The 22,974-nt window shown below is 50.7% G+C and overlaps 1 protein-coding gene across 10 annotated transcripts in view; it reads left to right on the forward strand.

The window, feature by feature from the left end:
• Window positions 1-22,974, forward strand: part of DGLUCY (D-glutamate cyclase) — a 120,163-nt gene that overhangs the window by 67,335 nt on the left and 29,854 nt on the right. For all 10 annotated transcript variants that reach the window (XM_031454186.2, XM_064486197.1, XM_010988188.3 and 7 more), the window contains 7 exons: window positions 4,033-4,165; window positions 8,175-8,328; window positions 10,038-10,236; window positions 12,664-12,814; window positions 13,941-14,063; window positions 16,404-16,607; window positions 20,643-20,903. In XM_031454186.2, the coding sequence (XP_031310046.2) occupies window positions 4,060-4,165; window positions 8,175-8,328; window positions 10,038-10,236; window positions 12,664-12,814; window positions 13,941-14,063; window positions 16,404-16,607; window positions 20,643-20,903 (1,198 nt within the window). In that variant the 5' untranslated portion in view covers window positions 4,033-4,059. The remainder of the gene's footprint in view (window positions 1-4,032; window positions 4,166-8,174; window positions 8,329-10,037; window positions 10,237-12,663; window positions 12,815-13,940; window positions 14,064-16,403; window positions 16,608-20,642; window positions 20,904-22,974) is intronic.

Raw genomic sequence — 22,974 nt, forward strand, 5'->3', positions numbered from 1 at the left:
TTGTGTGTTTAATGTCTGTCTCCAGGGGTGTAAACCCTTTGTGAGCATGGGCTGGGGCTGTCTCACTCCCGCTGTATCTGCAGCAGGTGCTGGGCCGGGCGGGCGAGGAGCCATAAACATGCACAGTGTTTCCACGGTGCTAACTGTGGGCCCCGCCAGGAATTGTTCTGAGAACCTCACAAGTGTCAGCTAATTTAATCCTCACCATAACTCAATGAGGAACATACTGTTAGTAGTCCCTGTTTACAGATGAAAAAATAGACTCAGGGGGGTCAATGATTCCCTCTTAGGTGTAGAGGCAGGTTCAGAATCCAGACCATCTACTCCCGAAACTGTGCTCTGTACCACAATGCCCGTTGCCTGGATGGGTGATGGACTGGACCTGGATGCTGGGTACCAAGCAGGCACTTACTAAGTGGTAGCTGTTGTCACTGTCGCTGTGGGGTTCACACTCCCAGACATACTTGCCTTTAAAGGGGGATAAGTTCTGTTTTACTCACCTCCCTATACTCAGCATACCCCACATGGTCAGGGCTAAATAAATATTTCCTGAATGAATGAAAAAACTGAGTGACCCAAATCCTCAGAAATATAAGGAATAACTTATTTTATTGTAATGTTTACTTCTTTAAAAAGGACCTGATTCTACCTTCCTAATATATGTTTAAATTAAATTCCATTTTTGTGTTAGGTAATACTTCCATGTTGTGCTATTCAAAGGTGCAGGAAGTCCCTCTTCCACCAGGGCCACCTGTGGCACAACTCCAGAGGGCCCCATTCACATAGAATAATGTGGCAGCCGCTACTCCTGCTCAGGCCCCCATCACCCCAGTCTTCCGACTCTGCAGCCACCACTGATTCCAAGCTCTTCCCCATCTTTCCAGAGCCGGTCTATCTGCATTTGAACTGACCAGCTGTGTGCGTGTTATTCAGCATAGAATTCTTCACCTTGCTCTGTTCATTTTATATCTTCGGGAGAGTGCTTCATTTGAGGGGTACAGAGTAACTCATTCTTTTTTCTAGTTATGTATGATCTGTGTAGGGTGTGGGTGTAACCATAGTTTAGCTACTCTTCTATTTAACCAGTCCTCCGTGTATTTAATCAATTTCTATTAGGTTGTTTCTAAATTGTTTCTATTACAAATAGTGCTACCATGTGCTCACACTATCCCATCCGCTTTTTGAACACATCTGGAGGTTACATTCCCAGAACTGAATTGCTTGGGTAAAGCAGAGGACTGACTTTCTAATGGTAGAATTTGAGTCATCTGTGACAGGCATTGATGAGATTTTTTTCACACTAGGGTTTTGAGTGGGTCAGATTGTGCTCAGGAATGGATTGTCCAAGGGTCCCCCACCTCTCGGGAGTGATACTTGTGGACTTGATAGTTTGTTATTCTCCAAAGAGAAAAGAGGGGCCTCACAGCAGAAAGGTGGCTTCTTGGAGTCTGATCAAGGCTCACTGATTGGATCCCATCTTGCCTCACTTCTAGAGGGAGACCTTGCTGGGCAGTGCAGCACCTGAGCCACTCAGCAGTGAGTGCACAGAGGCCTTGAGAAGCCTGAGCTCAGGGATCAGTCCACAAAGAAATATGGTTGAACTCTGGCCCCAGAATCACCTTGTGGGGAAAAGGGAGAAGGCCCCTACTGTTCCTGAGACACTGAGGATGTGATTCCTACTAGGATACATGGTGGATGGGAGGCTGGATGGATACATAGACCCACTGATATCGATGAGTAGATACCCAACAAGCAAGCATGAACTGAGACTTGCTTTTGGATTGGGGCTCTACCACCTCCTATATATGGGACTTTAAGTCACTTCTTTGACCTCCCTGAGCCCCAGTTTCCTTGTCTATAGTGGCATTAGCAATGCCTTCTTTATGGGGCAGTGGTGAGGAGCCAATGGTTGTAAATCAATGAGGGTGAAGGGCCTAGCACAGTGCCTGGCCCACCGTGGTCTCCCCTATGTGGTTGTAGTGCTATCATTTATTTTATGACTGGGCATTCTCCAGTTGGTATATTGACAGCATTTCTTTGACAGGAGCCAATGAGCATGTATTTCATGCTCTGTTAGGCCCTTGCCTTCAAGGGAATGACCCAGTAGGTGGGGGTTCTCAGCCTTCTTACCTCCACCCCAGCATGCCTGGCAGGTGACATTCAAGTGCCTGGCACACTCCCAGCATGCATTTCACAGGGCAGGTCTTCCAGCTGCACTCATCCATCTCCAGGCTAGGAAAGTAACATTATTACAAGAATTACATAGATCTACTTAAATTTATATTAAAACAATAAATAAATAAATGAAAGAAAAGGCAGTAACTCCCAGATTTTGGTCTTCTGGGTATAATTTATTTGCAGAACAGCACCCAGCTTGCCTCTGCTGCCTTACAGAGTACTAACGGGGGGTGAAGGCTAGCAGGTACCTGTAGGGTCTCCCATGTCATTGCGTTTGGGGTAAACTTCATTCTCTCCTCCAGATACCAAGTGAGGACAGTTATCAGAGAGGTCTGGCCCCTGTCCCCACATGGTTAGGAAATAGTTCTCTCTTCGATCTTTGCTGAGGTGCTAAGCCCTCCACGGTGACTCCAGGGAACCACAGACATCCAGGACCTTAACTGGAGCCTTGGCTGCTTGGCTAAGAAGTCAGGCCTACTGGAGCCCAGGCGGTCTCTCTCAGTCCAACAGGCAAGTACAGGCTTGACCTGCCAAAGCAGCTGCTTTAAGCCTCAGGATCTTCAACTGGGGTATGAATCCAACCTCACCTGACCCTCCCAGCAACCCCACCCTAGCCCGCGGGGACCAACTGTTCTCTCCTCTGTGCCCCCACAGCATTGTGTTCCTGCAGCTCCAAAAGCACCTGCTGTCAGTTTAAAATATATCTTTACCCCTTTCAGGGCAGTATGTTTTATGTTTTGTTTGTTAGAGATTTTATACATGCTCAAATTCTTCATTATAATGGCCATGGGGTTTACGTGATTTTCTATCTAGCAGATTAGAGATGAAATCGGTGATTTGGAATCTGATTGGGCTCTTTGTAGATAGAAAGAGTTGTAGAAAATCAAGCTTGTCCAGAACCTTCACTGTCGACACTGCCCTTGAATCCTGCTTTCATCCATTCTCCAGTCAGTCAGTCATTCAACAAACACTTAGGAACTCCCACCTTTGTGCCAGGCACTATGCTAGGCACGTAGTATGATGAGGAAGATGAGGAAGACATGGGCTGTGCCTTTGAGACCAACACTGTGTCTCTCTAGCCCTAGATTTTGCTGACACATTGACACCTCTCTTTCTAGAGTGTAGGAAGTCAGTTTATAGGATTCCTTTCTGAGCATAATTTCTTGGAGCTTTGAAACTATCTCTGTATTTTAAAATGTATAGTATTGATTCATTTACCAAAAATCTGTGTAAGACCCTGTGCCTAGACCAGTGGTGGGAGCAGCAATATAAAGAAGAAAACATAAAGTTTCTACCTTCTAGGACCTAAAACTAAGTATCAGAAATCATACGTAGACGGAAAATCCGGCCTATTAATTGCTTTGTGATTGCACGTGGCAGTCATGCATTTCTTCCTTAACTCCTAACTGGGTTTGTTGTGTGCTGTGTGCTTCAGCTGTGATAAGTGCTGTGGGGCCCGTGGAAGAGCCCTAAATTGTGGCCCTGCCCTCTAGGCACTTGGGGTCTCCTTGGGAAAGAGAATGGGGCTCTGAGTCAAGTAGAACCTCAGGCCAACTGTAACTGCAAGGCCCAAATCAGTGGCTCAGAGAATGCTTTGGATAATTTGGGGGCAAGGTAGCCCTGCACCTGCCAGCGCGAGTCTGTTGGTGCTTCACAGAGATCGAAGATTCTGAGCTAGTTCTGAGGAGTGGAGAGGCCTTCGGGGAAGGAGGAAGGGGTGCGGGTGGGGAGAGCACTTGCTGTGAATGGCAGCCATCCCGGGACAGGGCCAGGAGCAGCCCTGATACCGCAGCTGCCACCTGCCTCCCAGGGAGCTGTGCTTTCTCATCTGCTCCTCTCCGTCCCCTCACCCAGATTCCCTGCGGCCTAGTCAAGAGTGACATGATGACCTTCACTCTCCTCCGGAAGTCCTGCCTTCCCTCTGCCGTAAGGAGTTTGATTCTACAGAAGAAACCAAACATCAGAAACATGTCCAGCTCAGCTGAAGGTGAGTGGTGCTAGATGTTAAAAGAAAATTCCCGGAAATATCAGAAAGGTAGGTCCCTGAGACTTCTGGCTTCTGCATGGGAGACAGAGAGTAAGAGCAGAATGCGGTTCTCCGTTTGGTCACTGCTTAACTTCCCAGAAGGAGGCAGCCCCTTGGACCAGACTCGGATGTGAAGTCTAGTACCATCCAGCTCTGCTTGGTCGCCAAGCTCCACGGGGAGAACCACCAGTGACCTCAAGTGATGAAAAGGTTTTCTCTCCCAGGAACAGTGCCCCCAGTTTACACTGCGTTTTATTCTGGTTTTGATTCAGTCCACGCCTCCCTCCTTGGACTGGTGTTCTTTTCTGGGCAGCACCCATCTCCCCGCTGTCTCCCAGGAGTGACACCCAGGGCTCTAGAAGGACCTCAGGAGAAAACAGACCCGAGTCCCAGCAAAATTCCATAGTAAAGATAGACTGTTCTGTTTACAGTGAGATCGCCAGCAGCACAGAGTAAAGGACTAAAGCAGGACAGTTTGCATCGTTTATGAGACTGTCTGGCCTCTGTCGCTATTTGTGGGTCCAGTTTTCTATTGTGGAATAACAAAGCACCCCCAAACTCAGTGGTTTCAACCATAGTTCTGCACTGAGGCTGGGCTTAGCTGGGTGGTTCTTCTGCTCCATTTGGTGTCTGCTGGGGCTGGACCACCAAGATGGCTTCTTCCTCACATGTCTGGAGTGTCCCCTGGGGTGGCTGGAACCGCTGGGACCAGCCCTCACATTCCTCACTGTAAGAAGTCTCTCCAGCAGTGGAAGCCAAACTTCTTTACGGAGTATCTCAGGCCTCCGTGAGAGAATATTCCAAGAAGATGTGCCCTCATGCACAAGCACACATCAAGCCTCTGCTTGCACCACATCTCCTCGTGTCCTGTTAGCAAAGCAAGTCACATGGCCCGGGCCACCGTCAAGGAGGAAGGGGCTCCCAGGGGGGTGAATACTGGGAAATGTGCTTTATAGAGGGTCAGCAAGTAACAGTCAACCACAACCCTTCACACAGAATGAACCAGCGAACACCAACTCAGCCAGGCTCACCAGAACCTCAGAGGAGGTGCTGAAACAGCGGGGCTCAGACAGGCTGGGTGTGAGTCCCAGCGTGGTTCCTTACCGGCCATAGCTGAGGGTGGGCTGTGTGACCTCGTGAAGCCTCACCTGTTCACTGAAAGTGATCACAGGCTCCTCCCCACGGAGCCGGCATGGGTGAGAGGCCGGGTCCTCGTTAGCGGCTGTCCGTCGTGGCTTCTCTGGGAGGAAAGCAGCTCGTTCTGTGGGGCAGCTGGAACGCTGCAGCTTGAGATGAGCTCTTCCAGGACTTCATGTCCGATTAGGAACGTTAAAGGGCTTTTGCTTGATTTTTTTTTTTTTTCCTCTTGTTATTAAGTTTTTTAGAAAGGTTGGAGGAGAGGGAGCATTGCTTTTTTGGGTAAAAGGATTCAGAGGACTCACTTGATTTCTCTCCACAAAGAAAACACTGTCATGACTTTAGTTGGAGGCCGAGAGGCTCAGGGGATTCATGAATCGCTTCAGACCTGAAGTCCCTCCGGTCATGTGTCCACTGCCCCCTCCAAAAAGACACCCCAGAGTCCTCTATTCGACGTCCTGTTACTCATGGGAACAATGTGGGGACTTTCTGTGACCAGAAGTGGAGATGAACAAAACCAGAACGCAGTGCCTTCTGAAGTCCATTTAATTAAGAAGGAGACAGAGAAGCTTTGTGCACCTAATGCCTCGTGATTTATGGTATTAATCCATTTTGCTCTTGAAACAGGCTTTGCAGGTAAGAAAGGGGTAGCCAGGAAATGGGAGGCCTCTGAGCTGGCAGGATTCCCTCCCTCCTCACTCCGGATGATTTTTGGAGGCATGCTGGGCTCGCCTGAGACATGCAGCCAGCTTCCTTGGGCTTGCGGCTGGGAGTGTGCAGTTGGTCCTCCTTTGGAAAGTCTGTAGCATTGGCAGGCATTGCAGGGTTTGAGATAATGAGTTCCAGGCTCTTAGAGCAGGAGCCAGTCCTAGTCTTTTCCCTGCAGAGGGTCACACCTGCCTCACTACACCATCCCGGAGAGGGTGGTGGACCCACGCTAGGGAGGCTCAGAGGTCACCTGTCTGAGACTTGAATCCTTGCTGTCCCAGCATGTAACCCAGCATGTAACCTTGAATCCATGTCCCAGCGGGGAGCCCTGAGAAAGTCACTCCAACTCTGTGAGCCTTATCCTCCTCTTGTATAAAATACAGATGATTGCACGTATAAATTACTTAGCACAGGGAGCCTGGCACATAATAAGCACTCGGAAAATACTAACTGACAAATATTATTGCAGAAAATAAATGTCCACATGTTGCTAGAGCAAATCTGGCATTTAGGAGATTTGTCACCAAGGTTATTTCTTCAAAAGAGTATAATTATATTTTTCTTTGGGATGATCTTTTTTAAAGGAAATAGTCCCCTTTTTTGAAACACAAAATTTTCTTGTTTTTCCTCCAGATACAGAATAATACCTATTTATTGCATAGATTTTAGAATACTGAAGAAAGCACAAAGAAGTAAATTAAAATCACCCACAATCTTGTCACTGGGAATACATGATTAACATGTAGATGTATCTCCTTCTAGTTCTTTCTCTTATCTTCTTTCAAAAGGAAAATATCCTGAACATACTGTTTGGTTACCTGGTAATGTTCCTTTGATGATACATCCCAAACATTTTTTAATATCATTAAATATTTCTTCTGAACCGTAATTTTAAAGGTCTGTACAAGATTCCTTGAGTGAATGTAACTCCAGTTCCTACTTCCTGAACACCCACGTGTTAGGTAATTTACAGATGGGAAAGGACTCACGGAGTTCTCTTTGAAGTGGGTGTGATTTATGCCACTTTATCCGTGGGAAAACCAAGCCCAGAGTCACACTACTGGCCAGAGGCAAAATCGGGATTCAAACCCGGGTTTGTTTGCCCTCAAAGCCAAAGAACTTCCCACTGCCGAGGCTGGTGGGTTGCCCCCCAGATGAGGTTGTGGTGTGCACATGGCTTCCTCTGTGGCTCCAGTGAGACTGTCTCTTTGGAGGGAAGTCAGGGATTCTGGAGCCTGCTCAGTTATGAACCTGCCCAAATAAAGGACGTGAAGAGTTTCTTTCCCAAAAATGATACCCGAATGGCCACTAAAACACATAAAAAGGCACTCATCCGCATTACTCGTCAGGGCGAGGCCGCTGCACACCTGCCTGCCGGAATGGCTGGAATGAGAAAGGCAGGCAGGACCGAGTGTCAGAGACGATACAGAGCAGCCAAGAGCTCACACCCCGCCGGCGGGAGCGCAGATCGGTACAACCACTTTGGACACTGCTTAGCAGCATTTACTAAATCAGAACAAGTGTGTTTCCTGCAATCGTAGGTGTGTACCAAACAGAGCTGGATACATGGGTGCCCAAAGCACACATTCTGAACAGTTCGCGGCAGCACCATTTGTAGTAACCTACACTGGAAGCCATTCAGATGTCCATCAGCAATAGTTTGGGGTAAATATGTTGTAATAATGAATTTACCACACATCAGGAGAAGAAACCAACTATTGTTAAATGCAGCTCTATGGATGGAGCTCCCAAACAGACTGGTGAGTGAAGGAAGCTAGACTCAAAACTCACAAATACCATGATCCCGTTACATGAAGGACATGTGTGAAGAACAGGCAAAAACGACCTGTGCTGCCAGATGTCTGGCAGTGGCTGCCCTTGTGGGGAGCGTGGGAGGGTGATGACTGGAAGGCGGGGCATGAGGGGGTTCTGGGATGCTGATAACACTCTGTTGCTTGACCAGGATGCTGGTTCCAAGAGTGTCTTCCTTTCGTGAAAGTTCATAAAGCTGTAAACTAACATGCATTTTTCTGTGTGTATGTTATGCTTCAATAAAAACGTTAAATTAAAAAGGCTCTACAAGAAGGAACTGACCGTGCCTTTGTCCTTCTCTCACCAAACCCAGGGCTCCAGCCAGCCAGCGTGGTGGTCCTGCCCAGGTCCCTTGCTCTGGCCTTTGAAAAGTTCTGCCAGGCCAACAGTGGCCCTCTGCCCCTGCTGGGCCGAAGTGAGCCGGGCAAGTGGACCTTGCCTGCCCTGGGTGCTATGCCAGACACCAGGTAAAATGCCTGGGCTTGGGGGTGAAAGCTGAGGAGTGGCCAGATGCTGCAGCCAGGTGTCTGTCACCAGGAAACTCTTTGTCCTGCCTCGGGGACCACCAGTGCCTGGCATGCAGCCCCAGTCATGACTGTGGCTCAGGAAGGTGCTGTCCTCTTCAAGTTCCCACTCCTACACCTGTTCCCTTTGCCTGCCCTGGGAAAAATCTCTGGGATCACCAAGAAAGTCCAGCCCTGGACAAATCCCCCTGGCACTGCCATCCATCCACATCATCACCCAAGCTAGAAACCTGGCTGCACAGGATTAAGAAAATAAAACCATCTGCATTACCAACACCCAGAGATAGACATTGTTAATATGTCATGTATGTTCTTTCATGCTTTTAAATCTAACATATGGGATAAATGGCCTTACTGATTCTGCCTCTGTAATAGCACTCCAGGGAGCCCACATTTCTCCCACCATGCTGGCTCGGGCTCGCATCTCTCTCCTAAACTCTTAGGACCTCTTAACTGTCCTCCTCGCCCCACTCTGACCCTCTCCTACTCCCCCGGCCCACCCCATCGTCTGCTCTCCCACTGGAGTGACTTCTTCTAACACTACATCTGATCGTGTGACTTCCCCATTTAAAGTTCTTCAGTGCCTTCCCATGGCTTCTACCTTAGCCCGATGAGGACGTGTAAGTGACCAGGCCCCCAGTGTCTGCCCCACCCCTGACACTCCAGTCATCCCCAGCCTTCTCCTCAGAGAGAAACCTTCCCAGGAACATTCTTCAGTTATCCTCTGCAGACTCCAGGGGTGGGAGGGTCCTTCAGAGCCCCTGCCTGGGCCCAAGGTCAGCCCCTTTGCCTCTTCTCTAGTCCCTCCCATGCTGCCACCTAAGGGGCTCCTAGAGCAGATCCCCCGATGTGTCATAGGGCTTGACGCCTCTGTGCTGTTCACACATTGCTCCCTCTGCCTAGAATGTGCTATCTTCCTTGTCCAATGGTGAACTCCTATTCACCCTTCAGGACCCAGCTCCAGCACCTCCCTGTTTGTGGCAAAGAATGGATTTCTCCCTTCCCTGAGTCACTCCTCTACCCAGACTGTTAACACTCGCTGCTCTGTATTGCAAGCATCTGATTTCAATGCACTCTCACCTGCCAGTGTAGGATTTCAAGCTTCTTAAAGGCTGGCTGGTGTCAGCTCCATAACTATAGCCCATCACCTGGCCTGTGCCAGGCATGGAGGACCGACTCAGCAAAATGGTTTTGGAGTGAATGAAGACTAGGCTTATAACCAAAGTCTTTCAATCCTGCAAGAGAATTTCTCTAAGGAAAGAGAGGCCTTTCAACTGCTAGAACTGAGAGCTTCCCTGAGACACATGCCTTCTGTCCCTTCCTTTTGTCTGTGGCCCTGCCTCCATGGCAGAGTGGGTGCCTTTGTTTTTGCCTTGCCGGTTTGGCTGGTCTCTGGTTGAGGTTACAGGAAATATAATAGGGTGGGGACAGGGGCCACATTATATTCATGCTGATTTAAAAGTTTCCAGTCTGGCAAGATTTGAAGGATGCCAGCAAGGACCCCTGCTCAAAATTGTGTTCCCTTCCTCAGTATTGGTGCCTGAAATTTCAGCCCCAGATGTCCTCTTTGCTCTCCCCAGTCCATTTTAAAAATGCACTGTCAGAGTGCATACTGAGTCTGGGGGCCAGTGAGCTTTCCCTTGTGTACTCAGGATGGGCTGTCCCCAGTTCCGGAAATACGAGTTTGGCACCTGCATGGGCAGCCTGACCTCGCTGGAGGAGTGCTCGGAGCAGCTGAAGGACATGGTGGCCTTCCTCCTGGGCTGCAGCTTCTCCCTGGAAGGCGCCTTGGAGGAAGCAGGGCTCCCTGGAAGGAACGCAGCTGACCATGGCCACCTGGGTGCATACAAGGTAGGGACGCCACCCACAGGGGCAGGATGATTTGAAAACAGGAGTCATTTTGTATTTTCCTGCTATGGGGAGAACGTTGGCCCAGGAGGTAGGGGACTAAAGCTCTGGCCTCAGCTCAGCTGTTTTCTAGCTGTGCAGCCCAGGACAAGTGGTGAACCTCTCTGAGCTTGTTTTCTCTCCTGGAAAATGGGATCACCAGCCTCTCTCCTGATTACCTCTAGAGGGGCTGTGAGTGCCCAGTGTGCCCTTCAGAGCGTGAGTCAAGCCCTTTGGGGCAGATCATTGTGCTGTGTAAACCCAACCTGTTTGGAATTTGTCTGGCTCCTTTAAACTAGGGCATCTCAGTGAGATTTTGGAAGACGCTCCCTGGCATCGAGCAGAATGCATCTGGCTGGGTAAATGCCCAGGGATCTGTGGCAGAGCCTCGGCCAGGCCGTTAGCTGCTGGGTTATGTCTCTGTCAGGAAAGCTGGGTCATGTTCTTGGCCAGAGGTGGCGGCCTCTCCCAGGATGAGCCCACTCTGGGGTCGCCTCCCTGCTGTGGCTCTGGGGTTTTATTCCAGCCACTGCTTGTCACGGGGAGAGAACCAGATCCCTCCTTCCACCGACCCCTCCTGGGACATTTGTGTGACGTCTGAGAATTTACCCTGCGGGGTGCATGGTCAGCCAGTGTCAGCATCCTGCCCTGGGGTTCCTGTAGGGAGGACTCGGGGAGATTTTGTCTAGGGCTCCAGGACGTTTATTAAAACATGCTTGGTTTGGGCTCCTGCCAGAGGGGCCCAAGCTGCCTCTGAGGAGAAACAAGGCTGCCCACAGCGTGTGCTGCTTTTCATGTGTGAAACGTGTGCCCCAGCGGTTTTCTTGAAGGTCCGGAAGGGTGGGGGCGGGACCGCAGCTGCGGAGGGGCCCCGGGCAGGGCGGGGGCAGGGCTGGCCCTGGCACACACCTCCGCTTGTAGCAGGTAGGAGCTGGGAGGATCTCAGGGCTTGTGTGTGCAGCCTTTCATTTAAGATGCAGAAACCAAGGCTCGAGAAGGAAGGGGACTTGCCCAAGTCCCCAAACCAGGCTGGAACCCAGGACCCCTGGCTCCCATCTATAAAATGCCCCTAGAGGGGGTGTGACAATTACAAGATGCTTTGCACAGAGGTGCCCATCACTTCCTACAGTAAGTGCTCAGCAGAGCCCTGGGTTTTCCACACCTCAGGGCCCCCGGTGGTGAGCAGGCAGCTTTCTGTCAACCACTGACGCCTCTGCGCCTTGACCCCAGGCAGGCATCTTGGGTTCAGCTGGCGGCCTTGAGGGCTGAAGTGCACCCCCAGAAGGAGGCGCCTCAGCCTCGGGGAGCACGGCCTGTCCTCTGTGAGCATCCCGGCATGTGCCCCCTCTCAAGTGCTGTTATTCAACACCAAACTGGCAGGCACACCAAGGTTTCGTACTGCTGCTGACAGGGTGCTAACAGCAAACCCTGCGGGCAGCCGCCCAGACTGTCTCAGGGCATTAGCCTCCTAGCCATGTCCTACCTCTTTCCTAAGCCCCGCTACAGGGACCAGAAACCATCCAGCAGGGAGAAAAAACATCGCTAGTCAAAGTCACACAGGTCATCCTGGCAGCTTTCACAGAGGCAAGAGGAGTGAGGCGAGGCTCTGTGGGCTCAGGGCACAGGCCTACGTCCCCTGAATGGACTCATGAGGCAGAGGAGACCCCGGGGATCCTGCCTCTGATTCTCCCAGAGGCCTTTGTTTGTGGTTTGCTGCGGTCCATGGTCCCCTCGAGTCGGTCTGTGGAGAAAATTCAGAGGGTCCGTGAAATTAGGTGGGAAAAAAAGTACATTTTGATTTTCCTAGCCTCAAACTGAAAATGAGCATTTCCTTCCATTTTGAATGCAGTGAAAAAACGTCATACCAGCAGACCCTGTGACTATGTGGCTGCCCAAAGAAATCAAAGATATTTTCATGTTCCATTGTAATCCTTCCTGATAACTCACAAATGTGCTATATATTGATCACTACTTCCAAATTCCAGTGGTGGGTTTGCCGTCTTCTTCCTTGAACTGTCATCAAGGAGGCATATCTATCACCATTACTACATTTAAAAAAAAAATTTGATAGTTGCATTAGCAGCATAACTGGTTTCCCTGCAATTCTATGCATTTCCTTTTATTCAGTTAAATATGTGACTTCTATGCGGGTCCGTAGCTGCACCAGACTACCAAAGGGGTCCAGGGCACACACAAAGTTGAGTCTCTCTTTTAGACCAATAATTACCAGCAAACGTCCTCATCTCTATGTCACATAAAAAAAGAAGCTATATTTTTGTGATAGCTCCTTGGACCTCCTCCTTCATTCAGCTGCCTTGAACTCATGTTGCTCAGAGCTTCGATCTGTGCTAATCCTATTTTTTAACATTTTTCACTCTGATTTCTGGGCAGACAGCCGTGCCTTGCGCCACCATCGCTGGCTTTTGCTGCCCTCTGGTGGTCACAATGAGGCCCGTTCCCAAGGACAAGCTGGAAAGGCTAGTGCAGGCCAGCTGCTCCGCGGCGGGTGAGCAAGGACAACCCGTTCACATTGGCGACCCAGGTCAGTGTCCACGCTCGTTCATGATTCTGACAGCTGCACTTGGACTTCTGCCCGAGAAGACAGGAACGTGCTGTGTTCCTGAGTTGTCCTGACTTGTTCTCATCTTTCCCAGGGGTCTCCAGGGGTGAAGGCCCTGGTCAAGACCCAGCTTCCTGCAGCAATCCTAGAGCTGGGTTTGCAGATGCCCTTCAGAGTTGAAGGTGATGCCCTTGGAAGAATAGCCAGCCTCACCCATTAGCCCCTGTGAACTTCAAGTGAACCTGGGGTGGGGGAGGACGTCAGCAGAGCTATTTGTCTTGAGATTTGAAATCATAGCAACTGCTAATCTAGGCTATTGTTCAGAGGCATATTTGGGCAGGAGACGGCTTCCTTCCAAGAGTTAACTTAAACTGAAATCCATTGATCCCCAGTGTATTAACTCAGTCTGACAGCAAGTGAGCAGATCCAAGCATGGAAGCTTCCCAGGCTTCTTGGAGGCTCTCAGAGGCCTGATGAGGGCTTGCGATTGGATCTGGGGTGAGAACCAGAGTTCAGCATAACTGAACTTTCTCAGCTGCATAACAAAGAAAATCAGACAAAGCCCAGCATTCTGTAAAAATGCCATCAGCACTCATCACTTTCCTCACAGAATGATGGTCTCAAGGCCACCCAAAGCGAAGTGTCTGCTGAGTTGTTTTATGACTAGTGGGTGGATTGAACCCAGTACATCCATCTTTGCTGTCCTCGTGAGCGCTCTGATGGCTGGACAGGGGTAGGGCCGTTGTTGGCGGTCAAGCAGTGGAGTTTCTGTGTGGGTTGTGTGATGGTCTGTACCAAGACAAACTCAGAATCACTGGCAATGATGACAGTACTGGGCCCCCAAGTCCCCTCCAACAAGCATACCAGGCATTTGAGATTCTGTGCTCTGAAACTGTGCCACTCAAAATGGACTAGAAGTCTGCAAGCATCCTGAGTTGTTAACGTCCTGATTCCTGGTCTTCTTCTGGTCCTTCTCCAGTACAGTTTACGGCAGTCCTGTGACTAGAGTTCCTCCTGGAGAAAAAACCATAAACTACTCAACGTGTTAAACTCGGGTGGTACCGGCCAGTGCGGGGCCCTTGGAATTCTCTTTTTTCCCCCACTGCAGGACTGTTGGGAATCAAAGACCTTTCCAAACCTGACTACGGGGAGCCTGTGGTGTGTCAGCCGGGGGACGTTCCAGTGTTCTGGCCTTCTCAGCTGACCAGTCTCGAAGCTGTCAGTGGCTGCAGTAAGTCTGGGCTTGTGGGGGCAGTTACTCTGACCGAGGATGAATTCAGGTGGGTCTCTAGTTCCTGAATGCATAGGCTTATGGTACAATGACTTAAGGAACAAAGCATAGGCCTACAGCCCACAGTGAAGATCTCTCTGGCTTCTTCCTTCCATCCCAGTGCTGGGTCTCACCAGTGAAATTCATCTTTCAGCTCAAATACGCTTTGATTAAATGTATTTCTTTCAGTGAAAGGCTCACAGCCCCTTCTAACAGAAGCACCAATGTCTAGCAAGACCTCTTGAGACATTTTGGAGGTTGGTGGGGCTTTGAAAGCAAAGGTGAAGGCAAACAACACAACTAAACAAAGCAGTTCACGTGGCTTTTGCAAGGTTATTTGAGACCCGTACTGTCAGTCCATTTTTCCAAAGGCCTAGGGTGATATTACAATGAAGCAACACACGAGGGCGCCCTAACTAGCTCACAGTAAGGTAGGGATGTGACAGAGTCATTAAAAATAATAATTATTGCAGCCCATCGCCGTAGACAGAGGAAAATTCTAGCCAGGTCAGCCTGGCTTGCACTACAGATAATATAATTTAGTGCTACTTTCAATTTATTTTTAAAGGATTCACGGAAGTTTAGCTATCAGAATGGCCTCACGATAGGGGAAGATTATCTCTAACATACGGTGATGCTGCGTAAACACCAGGACACAGGATTCTAGTCATTTGTTTATTTCACATTAATGTATTGGGAACCTGCTCTGTACCAGGCATCTTAGGCCCAGATCTTAGGCGTAAAATGCTGCAGGAAACATGATGCAGTTCTCAGGGAGCCAGCCTGTGATCGTTTCCGAGTGTGTGTGCACTCCCTTGTGTACACACATCCACACACCTGGAGTCAGCATCCTCCTGCCCGGTGACCTCACCCCTCCCCTGCCACCTGCCAGGGGAGGCCCTGCAGAAGAATTCTCCCTGCTGCCGGCTTACCAGCACAGGATCGCCCTTCAGTCCTGACTTGTGATAGCAGGTTTGATTGTAAATGAGGACAAATGACATCATTGGTCAGGGACAACCTTGAATCTTTCTAATTTACCATATCATGCTCAAACGTACATAGTGAAACTCCTAATGCAATCGATTCATTGCTGCATGTCTCACAGCTGGTAGGGCAAAATCCCATGTCACTCTCCAAGCTGACCGTTCTGATGTGTACCTGGCTTTAGAGTGACCAAGTTTAGGTTCTGTCTGAAACAGAAAAACTACGATTGCATTCATCAGTCAGTTCTCCCCCTTTATATCCTGGCTGAAAGTTGAACTAGAATGTTGACGCACATCAGTAGGTTTTCCTTCTGAAATGTTGGCTGACTATGGCTTTCTGTTAGATCTGAGAAATTTTACTGTTTTCTGTGAAATCTAAGATGTTATTAACTCAATTCATATCTGCATTTATTGAGCACCTATTGTGTGCCTTTGTGAGATGAATAAGCCATGTTCCCTCTTCTCAGGGAACATGTAGCTGAGTGGGGTTAGAGTTCTCAAGGACAATAATGACACTGAAAGAAAGGTCTAAATTAAATATATGGAGAATTAAGCACCTAGTCGGCACAAAGACCTAAGAGTGAATAAGATATAGCCCTGGCTCAGTAATGCAAACCACTGCTTACTGAGGGCTTACACTGGACCAGGCACTTGGCTAAACACTTTAATGTGCATTTCCCAGTTATGATCTGACAACAACCATATAAGGCAGTATCATTATTTTATAGTTGAGGAAACAGGTTTAAGGAGGATTAAGTTGCATCTCAAGCTCCAGTGTGTACACCGTGCTAAAGCCATGTTCTTAATAACTATGCTACAGCGGGTCACACTGCCTGGAATCTAGTAGGGGAGTTTTTAAAAGAACAAAATTAGCATAAACCAAAGCTAAATATATGGGCTATGAGAAAACTACAGGCTACGTTCAGAGAGAGCTGTTTGTCAGCAAATCTAACATCTGCTGCAAAGTAAATAAAGCAAGGTGGCCTGATGCATTGTTGGGTTCAGTAAGTGCTTTCTGATATCCGTGGGATTACATTGGTGGAAACTCCTAGAGCCCCATTTGTAGCTGTGGGCACCTCCCTTCTTTTCCCACACTCTACCCACCTTCACTTGCCTAAAAATCAGGGGCCCCTATTTAGATGGAACTTGATTTAGCCATAAGCCAGCTTGTTCTGACCCGGTGCCAACAAGTGGTATAGGGAGTGCTGTTGGCTGACTGGAGGTATGGATGCCATCTTTCCCATCAGTGGTGGGCCAGATGGGAATGGACAGGGTTTGATAAGTGGCTGGGCTTAATCCTTCCTGTTGTGTGCCATAGTGACCCCACTGGCTTTCACCAGCGCACCGGGTTGCACAGTGATGACTGACCTGAAGGGTCCAGCGGCTCCGGCCAGATGCCTCACCCCTGAGGGAATGCCAGAGGTCCATCACATTTCCCAGGATCCTTTGCACTATAGTATGGCATCAGCTTCAGCCGTTCGGAAGATCAGAGAACTGGAGACAATGATTGCTGTAGACCCAGGTAAGAAGCCAAGCAATCACACCCCAAAGGCCTGGAGAAAGTCATCACTGATGTCCCCGTTCAGTGAAAGGTGGCATGCAGACTGTGTCTGCAGTATGATTTTTTAAATGCTGTTAGTGTGTATGAATCCCAAAAAGAAGTCAGTGCACCAAAATACTGATGGTGATCTCTGGGGAGTGTGATTGTGGATGATTTTGGTTTCCGTCTTTATGTTTTCCCCCTAATTTTCAACACTAAATATGTGAGGGAGTTTAGGAGGTGAACTAATTATTAGCTGGGCACGTTGCCACCCAGAACTAAATTGAGGTTGGGTAGGGAAGAAAGACGGAGAATGGTTCCTAGGCGTCAACTGCCACCAGTGAAGCCAAGTCATCAGTTATTCAATAATGTCCCTAATCTTCCTCTTTTATGCCATTGCCCTGGGGTTGGGTGTAGACCAGTTTTGTGTACCAGGCAACAGGGAGAGGGGTGGAGGGCTGAACAGTTCCTCCTTGGGGGATCCTGGTGGGGCAGGACCCTGCAGAAAGACAGCCTCACAACAGTTTGCAGCCAACATGTATGTTGTATACGGAGTCTCAGAGGACAGCCCTTTTGAGGTTTGCAAGCCTCTGCCTTTCTAGACATGAGACAGGGCTGGTGGGGTCTCCTAGGGGTCTGCAGGTTCCAGTTAGGAGGAGGTTTGCTGAAAACGGCTTGAGGAGCTTTGAACTTGCACTGGTTCATTTTAGAACCAAAATGCTAATCCTGGGCAGCCAGCAGAGGGCGCCATCGTGCATATAAAATTTGATTCATTTGCTGGCAAAGGCTCTGGAGAGAACAAAGGTGTAGACTTCACACACACTCCCCATCTGTTTTCTGGGGTGATGACAATTATTCCTCCCTCTAGGGGTTATAAGAATAACAGGCAATAAGAATAGTGGCTATCATCTACTGAGTTTTACTCCAGGCAAAGCATGTGTTTAAAGCATTTACATGCTTCATCTTACTAAGTTCTCCCGGCGACCTTACAAGGAAGCTATGAGGTTAAGAAACTTGCCCAAGTCCACATATGCAGTAGACGGTCGAGGCAGAACTTGAACCCACGCCCACTGACCCAAGGCCCATGATCAGTAGGTACGGGAGAAATTGGGGTCTGAGTCTGCATGGTGTGTCACAGCCTCCCTGGGCAGTTAGAAGTGTCCTCCCAGCTCACACCCCATTCCCTTGTCCGCACCTTCTCACGGACTGTGATCCTAGACCTGCGAGTCCCGTGCACGCTGAATGTCTGGGGAAGGCATACCTGGCCTCCCTGCTGGCTCATCTGCCGTCCGTTTCCCAAGCAGAGACCTGCTCAGTGGTGGTGAGGGCCCTGCGGACAGCAGAGGGGTGTGGCCAGCTGGGGAGTTTAACCCTACAGGCCAGGCCCCGGACAGAGCTGAGCATGGTGACCTTGGTGCGGCAGCCACCTACAGAGAAGACCACCTGGGCCGGGTTGTAGAACAGAGAGCCTGGGTGCCCTTGGGTGTGGCCAGCACTGGGCCCAGAATCTGACAGTGCAGACCAGCCTTAAAGACGTCTGCTCTCTTCCCTGGGGCCCTGGGAGCAAAGGTTGCCCCTCAGTGGCAGGGGGTCCACAGTAACCAGACTTCCTGTGAAACCACAGGGCATAGCTTTTGGCTCATTTGTCTGTTAGGGTGTTCCTTCATTCACTCATTCATTCATTCCTTCTGCAGAGAGCACAGTTTCCTTTACATACAAACACACAGTAAATTCGGGCCATCTGCCTGGACCACGTGCATTCATGGAGGTGACGGCTCACGGCTGTGTCACACAGAGTCTCTTACGTAGTTGATTTCCTTGGAGGATATTTTTTTTTTAATTCTGTGATGCAGTGTCTCACAAACATTTTTACCCAGGCTGACAGCTCTCCTGCTCAGTACAAGGGTCATGAGGGAAGATGAAGTATTAACTGCCATCAGCTCAGATTTAAAAAGTACCTGGGATGTAAATTTATGGCAGACACCAGTGCTCCCATGGCTTAATCAGAATGATCTGGGGGGTCGCCCACAGTAACCCCCTTCAGTGCTTTTGTGGACTGTGTGTCCAGGCTTGAAGCACGAGGCTCAGGGAAAGGGCAGATTTATGACTGTCCAGAGATGCCAATATCGCCTATGAGGGAACATCTTTAATCCTTAGGAACAACAGATGCTTTTGATCCCCACTATATTAAGTAAGCAAATGTAAGATTGATGGCAGGGTTCTGAGCGCTACTCCCTGAGTGTAATAATAGAGCCACTCAGTCATTTTTGAGAGGACGTTGGCTGGCATCGGAGGGCCTGGAGAATATGAAGAAATACCAGGTTTATAATCCTGATGACTGCACTAGTACCGGTCCTCACAGAGGGAGAGACTGCGTCAAAGCCGACAAGGTTCTCTTCCCCTCCTCTCTCTACTGCTGCTCACCGCATCCTGTGAAATCGGTTACTTTCCGATTTTTTCTTTACAAATGTTCTACCATTTTATTAATGTCCTATTATTTAACACCATGCACAGCGTTGCCATGAACGTCCTTGTGACTATGTTTGCATAGCTACCCATGATCACTTTGTTAGGATAAGTTCCTGGATGTGAGTTGCTGGCTCCAGTGCGGTGGACAAATCTAAGGTACTAGTCACACTCCAGACAGGTGTTCCCATTTCCGCTCCCACTGGCATAGCCTTCCTCCACCTGGATCACCCCCGAGCTCCATGTAGGAAAACTGAGGTTCAGAGCAATCAAGGGACAAGGCCAAGGTCACAGAGCTACAGTGTGCCAGCGCCTGGACTGGAGTGTAAGCTTCCAGATTCTAGATGTGGAGCTGTTCCTCCACAAGCACAATCCAAGCCCCGTGTTCCTCCATGTTGTCCAGGCACCTCAGATGCCAAGCTGACGTCCCCTGACATCGTTTCAGCCACAGCTGGGGTGGCAGTTCTTAGTCACATCCCGCCCTCACTCGGTATGCCCTGAGGTGACCTGAGCCTGTCCAAAGGCACAGTGGTATGTGATGGCTGTCAGAGGCTGTGCTGCCTTCTGGGACTGGCTTGGCGGCCACGGTGGCCTCTGTAGCAGATGCAGCGGGGGGCCCGGGGTCACAGCAGCTGCTGTGGGCAGTTCCCAGCACAGCAGCTTCCCACCTGGGCCTCAGGTCTCTCTGCTGCTCCTCCAGAGCACAGCCCGGAGTGCCCACAGCCTCCGCCCGCGGGGATGGGAGCTGGTGAATGTCCAGCGGGCAGGACAGCCCTGGGGTGTGCACCACACGTCCCTTAGAGGCTCTCGGGCAGGATTGAGCCCCAGCCGCCTTCGGAGTTAACCTGCTCACTCACACATTGTTTCATGGCTTTTCCCCTGTCCTATCCCACGTCCTCCATCTTCTGACTTCTTTCCTGGGCTCACTGTCCATTGAGATACCTGCACCAAAGCCCTTGTCTTAGGGTCTGCTTTTGAGGAATCCCTAATTAAGACAGTCCCGTTTCCCTTCCTCCTTCTCTACTCCCTGGTTGGAGTTTGCTAAACTGCTATTGCAAATAATCCCCAAGAAGACAGTAGAAATGTGTGCCCCTCTCTCAGCAGTCCGGGGGGCCTCTGGGTGAGTGTTCCAGCTCAGCAGGGAGGGGGATCCTACGCCAGGTAGCTCAGGGACCCAGCCGCTCTGCCATCACATCCTGAGACCCCCAGGGGCCGCTAGCTGTCAGCATCCCAGACCCCAGGGAGGGCAGTCTTGGAGGGGTGCCTGGGAGGTATGTGGCCAGGCCCTGAGGAGGCCACATGGCTTCCACTCACATTCCCTTTCCACCCCTCTCCGACTGTCACATAGAGAGGACCTGGCCTGTGGCCACTTTCCCAGCCACTCTTTTGACTGGGCTGGAGAGAAAGCACATTCTGGTGGACAGTTTTCCAGCTCTGTCTCACCCCTCAGACCCACTTCTGTAATAAAAACAGATAGAAAAAACAAACTGCGTAAGTTTCTACCTGAAACACAACCAAGTGATTCTGTGATTTTATTTTTTGTAACTTTAGGCAGCCGGGGGATCGGGCACCTGCTCCGCCCAGACGAGCTGCTGCGGGCCTCTCTGTCGCTGTCCCACGCCCGCTCCCAGCTCCTCACCACCGGCCTCCCCACGCACTTCAACCACGAGCCTCCGGAGGAAACGGACGGCCCACCGGGAGCCGTGGCTCTGGCCGCCTTCCTGCAGGCCTTAGAGAAGAGGATCTGCATGGTCGTTGACCGGAGAGCCTTGAGTTTGTACAAGAAGCTGGTTGACGAGGCTGTAGAGCAAGGTGGGCAGTGAAAGGGGGGGGTTCCCTGTGCCCAACGGGCCTCTGTGTGCGGAGTGGGGCGGGACTCAGCGTTTGTGGAAGCCAGGCACAGTGCGTGCACTTGACACGAGGCATTTTCCCTAATGCTGAGAACAACTCTTTGATATAAACAGTTTATCCCCATTTTATAGATGAAGAGACTGAGGCTCTGAGAGGTCCAGGGGATTTACCCAGGTGGGAATGATGATGAGCTGGAATTTGAACCCAGGCCCACCAGGCTCTATGATCCCACCTGTGTACGTGCTGCCCTCCCTATGAGAGGCAGGGGTGACCTGCAGAGAACTCTCAGCAACCGGGGACAACCCTGAACCCCTGAGCTCGGGGTGGGGTGGTAGAGAACAGAGTGGTTGAGAGGCTGAGACAGCTGTGTCTCATGGCCCAAATGGGCAGGGATGCCCTGTGCTGCCCGGGTTCCCGGAGCACCCAGACGGGCCTCAGGGCCGAGAGTGCTGCTGATGTGAGGCTGAGCTGCTGCTGTGGGTGTGCCGAGGGGGGCCTCGGGGCAGGGCGAACTCCTGGTCTCTCCTCCGCTCTGCGCCACTCAGGCATCCGCAGGGAGCCTGGCCACTCTACCCTGCTTCCCACTGCCTGTCTGTCTGCCTCCCTCAAAATGCATTTTTCAGAGAAGTATTTTCTCCTTTTGGCCTCTAAGAAGGGCTTCACCCCCAGTAAGGTGGACCCTAAAGCACCTGTTACACTGTAAGTTGTGAAAAGGCTGTGTCTGGACATACAGAATCCATTTCATGCAACAAGAGTGTGTATTGAGTACCTACTCTGGGCCAGGTGTGATGTAAGGCTCATGAGATCCATTGGTGAGCAAGACTGCCAGGAGTGTGACAGGTAATGAACAACAAAGGAAAGAGATCTAGGAGGTATATATAGGATGTTAGAGGTGAGACACTCTGGGGGACGGTGGGCCAGGACCAGGGGAGCAGGGAGTGTCAGGCCAAGGGGGGAGGGTAAGCTGCTATCGTAAACAAGATGGTCAGGGAAGGCCTTGAGGAGAAGGTGCCGTGTGAGCAAGACACGAAGCATGTGAAGGAGTGGGGCCTGGGCTGGCTGAAGGAGTAGTGTCCCTGGCCGTGGCAATGGCCAGGGTGGGGGCTGTTAGGTAGAGTCGGGGCCCAGCAGGTTTAAGAAAGGGCACCAGCCAGTCGACTGGCCGGGAGTGGATGAGGAGGAGAGAAGCTGGATGGGGGACAGGGTCACGGGGCCACTGTGAGCAGCTGGGCTGCCCTGGGAGCCACTGAACAAAGAGGGCCCTGTGCTGGCTTAGGTTTTAAAGTCTCCCCCAGTTGCTGCAGGGACAAGGGTAGGACTGGCCAGGTTATTGCAGGCAGGAGACGAGGGTGGCTGGGGTGGGTGGCACCCTGTGGCAAGTCCTTTTCTTCCCCCAGTGGTTTCAGCCTCAGCTGGGGTGGAAGTTCTGAGTCACAGACCTGACCAGGCCAGCACACTGCAGGGGATTCTCCAAAAACCGCTGGAAAACTCCCCAGCCAGAAGTATGGGGGCTAATGCCTCCAGGGCCCGCTCAACCTGGGTGGGGGGCACGGGAGCTGGTGCCCTACCTCCTGTCCTTTGGAGATGTGCAGGGCCCCCCGTCCCAGAGGAACTAAGACCCCATTGCCTAGAGCAGTGACCCTGAAAATGCACAAACCCTCCCCTTGGCTTCTCCTTCCCACCCTCACTGTCCTTCTCCCCTCCTGCCTGCCCCCTGGGATCATCTCCCCAATAAACCACCTGCGCCCAAGTCTTTGTCTCAGACTCTGGTTTCAGGAGACTCAAACAGATGAGTGGTTCAGGTGGAGGCTGTGAAAAGTAGCCCTGTCTGTCTCTGTTTTGAAGGTAGAGTCTCTGTTTTGCAGGTGGACTGGCTGTGGGTGTGGGATAGAAGAATGAGGATTGCTCTAAGGTCTGGGGCAGGGTAACTGAAAGGATGGAGTTGCTGCGAACTGGGGTGGGGAAGACGGTGGGTGGGGCAGGCCTGACCCTTGCACCCTGTTGGTGGGGAGGTGAAATGGGGCGGCCGCTG

The sequence above is a fragment of the Camelus dromedarius genome, chromosome 5, assembly GCF_036321535.1.
Source record: "Camelus dromedarius isolate mCamDro1 chromosome 5, mCamDro1.pat, whole genome shotgun sequence".
NCBI lineage: Eukaryota > Metazoa > Chordata > Mammalia > Artiodactyla > Camelidae > Camelus > Camelus dromedarius.